At 35.1% G+C, this 5,559-nt stretch overlaps 1 protein-coding gene across 2 annotated transcripts; it reads left to right on the plus strand.

The window, feature by feature from the left end:
* Nucleotides 1-1,451: 1,451 nt before the first annotated feature.
* LOC125876592 (mitochondrial import inner membrane translocase subunit PAM16 like 2-like) lies at nucleotides 1,452-5,246 on the plus strand. 2 transcript variants are annotated; one of them, XM_049557812.1, is made up of 4 exons: nucleotides 1,452-1,685; nucleotides 2,794-2,844; nucleotides 4,749-4,836; nucleotides 5,013-5,246. In XM_049557812.1, exons 2-4 carry the CDS (start codon nucleotides 2,842-2,844, stop codon nucleotides 5,195-5,197), a joined length of 276 nt encoding a protein of 91 aa, XP_049413769.1. In that variant the 5' UTR covers nucleotides 1,452-1,685; nucleotides 2,794-2,841; the 3' UTR covers nucleotides 5,198-5,246. The 2 variants fall into 2 exon arrangements, with proteins under 2 accessions (XP_049413769.1, XP_049413768.1); XM_049557811.1 differs by lacking the exons at nucleotides 1,452-1,685; nucleotides 2,794-2,844 and having other exon boundaries at nucleotides 4,560-4,836.
* Nucleotides 5,247-5,559: the final 313 nt, after the last annotated feature.

The raw sequence follows: 5,559 nt of genomic DNA on the forward strand, positions 1-5,559 counted from the left end.
GTATTATGACTTAATTACTAATTTTTCTCAAAAAAGTATCATTGGATTCACCTTTGACTTTAGATGATAACAATTCAGAAGTAGAAAAAGTAAATAAATGATAAGTTATGATGTGAAACTTCAAAATAATAAATAAAAAAATATGATATTTTAAAAAAAAAAAAAAAGAAGAAGAAAAACCAGAGCGTTGGTCCCGTTTAACCCTTTGTGTGTACAATTTCTAGATATAAAGAATCAAGAAACCTCTCCCATCAAAAAAAAATTTGAAAAAACATTTGAATGGACATATAAAATCAGCCATATTTCTTCCCCAGAAAATTATTATCTGATTTCACTCATATAAAGGTACGCTCTCCACTTTTCGTTTCTCTTTAAAGTTTTCAACTTTACAAAAAAAAAAAAGATGATTTTATGGAGGTCATTGATATGCTTTGATTATTGTTTGAATAGGACTCATGCGCTTTAGCTGATATTAATCACAATTTGGGTATATCAAATAAATTGTACAGTTACCCTTTTATTTCTTTCAATTTGTTTTATAATTGGTTTGAGTACAACTAGAATGATTGATTCAAGTATTTTTTTTTTTTAATTTTATGACAAGGGAAACCCGCAACCACTATCCTTTGGTTGCGCACATGGTAAACCCCGCTCCTATGCAATAGCTTGCAAACCATATAGGAGAGGTAACCCGCACTAGCTTGGTGTGACGAGCTCGACCCAGAAGGCAAACCCCTTGCCTTCGCTGGCAAGGGGTTTCGAACTTGAGACCTCCAACATGGAAGTCCCAAGCTCAAACAACTGGGCCACCCCGAAGGGTTGATTCAAGTATTTTAGTTGACTACAAAGTGTGATAATGGTGAGAATTTATTCTATTAGGAGGCCACTAAGCTATTTCAGGACTCGTTTGGTGTCGGGTATAAGGTATAATAATCGTACATAAATATAGGATTATTTTATCTCACGTTTGGTTGGAGGTATTACGTAGTCCGGGATTATTTATCCCAATATTTTTGTCATAGTGATGGAATAAGTTATCTCATATACATGGTAGGATAACATATCCCAAGATCACTGCAAAAACCAAACTTTGCAATTTTGTGCTTTATCTTAGAACACAATATCCCAAAACGTGGTTACAACGGTGGTTCTACTAAAGCTGTGGCTTTTGATTCTGTAAATATTTGAGGTCTCAAGCAACTTAAAACATGTATATTTGTAAAATTTTGAAGCCAGATGGTGTTCCACGCTCTATTTTGTTGTAAGTAATTCTTTTCTTTCTCTTGAATGAAATCAAATCGATTATAAGAATTAACTACTTTGTATTTTAAGTAGCTAACTATATAAAGAAAGTTGAGGCGGAGGCCACCTGTTGTATCGAGCCCCTGGTTATGGTTAGCTATAATGAGTATGCTTTGAGTAGTTGTGTTACATTTACAAGCTAAAATGAACCAAGGCTGGATAATAATTGGTCAAGAGGCATGTTTCTGCAGAAACCAGTTACAATGTTATTACCAACATTATTTGGGACATACTGGCACAGAAGTTGCCAAGCCTCGAGAAGATGAATTCTGAAATTCGACTTACCCGTCCTATTAGCAATGAGAAGGAATGATAGAGATGGGTGTTAACTTGACATGTTAGCCAAAGAAGCACAGCCAACTGCCAGTCTCGCTCCCTACTAGGTGGAGTGACTAATTTACTTTTGCATTATTACATCAAAATTTATATCTCCATTCATGGCAATGTTGCTGCTTCTTCAGGGTAATAAAGGGACTGCCCCTAGATATCCATCATTCCCATTGAAATTACTTAATACGGAGGAACACGTACTTAAAGTCATATACCAAGAAAAAGATGAGGTATTCTGCATCAGAAAATATATGCAGTGAGTAGAAAGGTTTTTCTTGGTAGTATTATGTAACACAGATGCTCTATTTTCCACATTTGAGCTTTGCTTTGTCTTTTCTGTTTTTGTTTGGTTTGAAATCTAATAAATGTGTCAATGCTTCACCAAGAAAGTGATTTTGCTTTTCAGTACATCAAAAGTCTAAACAAAAGACTCCCTCCGTTTCAATTTGTTTGTATGATTTTGACTAGGCATGGATTTGAAGAACATAAACAAGACTTTTGAATCTTGTGGTCTTAAACTAAAGAGATGTCGAATGTACCAAAATGTCTTTTAATCTTGTGCTCTTAAACATGACATGTGGAAAGTTGATATTAAAGAGATGTCAAAAAAGGAAAGAAATATTATTTTTTAAACAGGCTAAAAGGAAAGTAAGGCAAACAAATTGTAACGGAGGGAATAACACTTTTTGATGAGGAAAGTGATTTTGACTTGGATATAGTTTAAAGAAGAAGTCACTGATATTCGATATGTAACTGATTAGTTTTATCAGAGATGTAGAAGAATTTGTACTAGAAGGGACTAGGGGGAGGGGGTAAGTGAGTGGAAGAAAATGCATAGCATGGAAGACTCATGAAGGAATCATTTCTTTGTTGTCTGATACTTTTAGTCTGATATGTTGTCAGTAAGATATTTTTTTAATCCGGGTATTTGTGTTGTTGCTTTCTCCAAACTCGTTGATGCTTAACTGCGTGCATGTTTAACCCTTGACTGGCCTTATTCAAAAAGAAAGGGAAACATGTTTAACATTTGATGCTCGGATTCTAGCTTCTTCTGTTTTCACTATTAATATTGATCTTACTGGGGACTTGTCATATATGTATTCAAGTAGATTTTGATTTTTGAATCTGATTGATCTGCTCTGCTGTTTGGTCGTTTCTTAGGTTACACATTTCCGATTTCCTGGTTAGGGCCACCTCAGAATTTCAGCAATGGTATGTTGTACTGTTATCTTTTTTTATTATTGGTGCAATGTTTTCCCTGATATGCTTGCCAATCCATTCTTCCTTGAATTTGAGTATCATTGTTTGGCTGGTTTGTTGGGTTTTTTATTTTTAATTGTTTTGCTAGTTTATAGAAGTGTTTAAAAGTATTTTTGATAATGTTTGGATCTTCGATTTGAATTCTTCAACCAATATCAAATTGATACACTGTTTCATTATGGAGGAGAAGGGAAACATTGATGTATGTTTTGGGACTCAAAATGTGAGGTACCACCTTTGTGCTTAATGAAATGACTCTTTATTCTGTGATAAGTTTGTAGACATGATTCCTTATCTTCTATAACTGTCCTTCTAAAAGATATAAATCTCGATGATATTCAACTCAAGCTTTTGGTAGTGGTAAGAGCGCAATGCTTGATGTGTGCATTTCTCTACTCTTTTGGTATACTCTACGTGTATAGAGTCTCTCAACATTAATCAAATCATTTAAATTATAAAAAAGACGGTAAAGAGAATATTACATTAATAGCCGGGCGATAAGGAAGGGATAACATTGTGGTGAAGACTTTCCATCTTCAACTACTTGTTAGGATTCGAGTTATCAAGGGAGAAAAATGAGAAAAAAAATATCATGGGTGGGGGATTTGTAGGGGTGGAGATTAGCTTACAAAAACACAATAAAGCCTTAATGCCAGGCTTGTTGGATCTGAATCCTTAACTATCCGTTTTGCTCAATTTGGACCCTTCCAATTCCAGTATTCAACAATTTAAGTTCTCTATTACTATAGTTCCACAGTTTCTATTAACATGCAAATCTTTAACAAGCTCTAAGCAAACATTAGACCTAATGTAAACTTCCCAACATGACTAAACTGTAATTTCAACTAGTTATGTTCTATTTCGTTTTGCTAAATATGCATAAATTCCAAGAGATTGTAGGTCTTTCAAAACAACTTCTTTCCGTTTGACTTTAAGTTTACCTCTTTCTCTTAACACCTTCACTGATTATAGTTTCACATTTATAGACTAGTGCATCAGAGGTCAACGTAGGACATGATTAAACTTTCTTGAACGACCTTCTCTCATTTTATCCTTTATGTGTGTTACTTGTCCCTTCTGCTGAACAAGAACATTTCTAATCTCGTCTGATTTTGTATTTCCACCAAGTTCTGAATAAGTGTGAAATCTCGTAATACTTGCATGTTGAATGACTTCCACTCAGTGCAGGAAGATGCTGCATTTTGTGGCATTTCTTTGATAAAATAATAAAGTAGGCAATAATTTACAGTTATGTCTAATTTAGTCCTTGGTTTTGCATTGTACCAGTCAATCTTTTAAGGGTAGTCACTTTTTAGTTCTAATGTGGCCAATGTGATTGAGGTCAATGAAAAATGAATTATTTAGTTAGAGATCTAGTTTTTACCTTTAAGCTCTATAAAATTTTCAAAGTATTTGTATCCAGTATGCTTTTGTTCCTTCTGCCATTGTCAATTATGCTTCCGTTACTTAGCTAGGTTGCACAGGCAACCATATTTGATGGCTAAGTAAAAATAGTTTAACGACTAATCATGTGACCTCCCCTCTGTCCCCTAGACAAAGTATTGTTGTAATTGGCTAGTTTTACATTGGCTTCCAGCCTATTGTATCCCTCCTCTTTTACCCGAGCTCACCCAGGCAGAGTAATCCCCCCCGTAAACAAAGTAAAATCATAAAGTTTGAAACTCTTTCACCAACACGGTTCTTATCATAGAAAAAGTGGATATTTCAGGCGATAGCTCACATTATGTCAATGCTTGTTGATATTGTTTCCTATTTCTTCAAGTTCATGAGCCATGTGCTTACTTGAAATGGTATCTTATTTCGGCAACTATACAATCATGTTGTTCTTGAGGCAGGCTGCAAAAATTCTTGCTAATTTAATTGTAATGGGCTCTTCTATATTGGCAAGGGCTTTTGTTCAAGCATATCGTCAGGCATTGTCCAGTAAGTATCTTCTGAATTCATGTTCCTTCTTTTTTGAAAATAACTTTGTACTCAATTAATCTGAGTTGTTCTGTTCAGCTTCATAAGCATTTTGGGGCAGTTGGGGTGTTCGGTTTGTTATTTCTTGCCTCCATGCACATCTTGCACACTGTGTACTTACTCCATCCTGATGGCAGATGCCTCGAAGAATGGTGTTGCTCAAGAAGCAGTACAGAATATTAAAAGAGCTAGCAAAACCATGACGGAAGCAGAGGCAAGACAGATTCTTGGTGTGACAGAGGATTCATCATGGGAAGAAATTGTGCAGGTCCGTTTAAATGTTAACCGTTATCTTGTGACACTGCTTTTGTCGTCAATATGACATTAATACGCCGCTTCTCATTTTTCTTGCTTCTGTATGACAACTTGTTTGAGCGAAATGCTAAAAGCGGGAGTTTTTACCTTCAATCAAAGGTACATAGAGCTAAAGAGTGTTTGGAAGAAGTTTACAAACCTAAAGAACCAGAAACAAAATAAGAAAATTAGTGCTGATGTTTAGTGTATATTATTGCTGCTAATGATTTACCTAGTTAGTTCCTTGGATCTTTGTCGAAAACTTTATATTTTGGTGACAGCCGTTGAGGTTTCTGTTCAAGAACTTCAATGTGATGAGTGTGTTAGACACATCACAAACAACACAACACACTCACACCATTGTTGTATGCATGTGTATAAAGGGATCAA

Source organism: Solanum stenotomum, chromosome 9, assembly GCF_019186545.1.
Source record: "Solanum stenotomum isolate F172 chromosome 9, ASM1918654v1, whole genome shotgun sequence".
In the NCBI taxonomy this organism is placed as follows: Eukaryota; Viridiplantae; Streptophyta; class Magnoliopsida; order Solanales; family Solanaceae; genus Solanum; species Solanum stenotomum.

Coding starts and splice junctions, on each gene's coding strand:
- LOC125876592 (XM_049557811.1), top strand. CDS start 4,686: ATGTGCTTACTTGAAATGGTATCTTATTTCGGCAACTATACAATCATG. Junction 4,837..5,012: donor ATATCGTCAGGCATTGTCCA/GTAAGTATCTTC, acceptor TCCTGATGGCAG/ATGCCTCGAAGAATGGTGTT.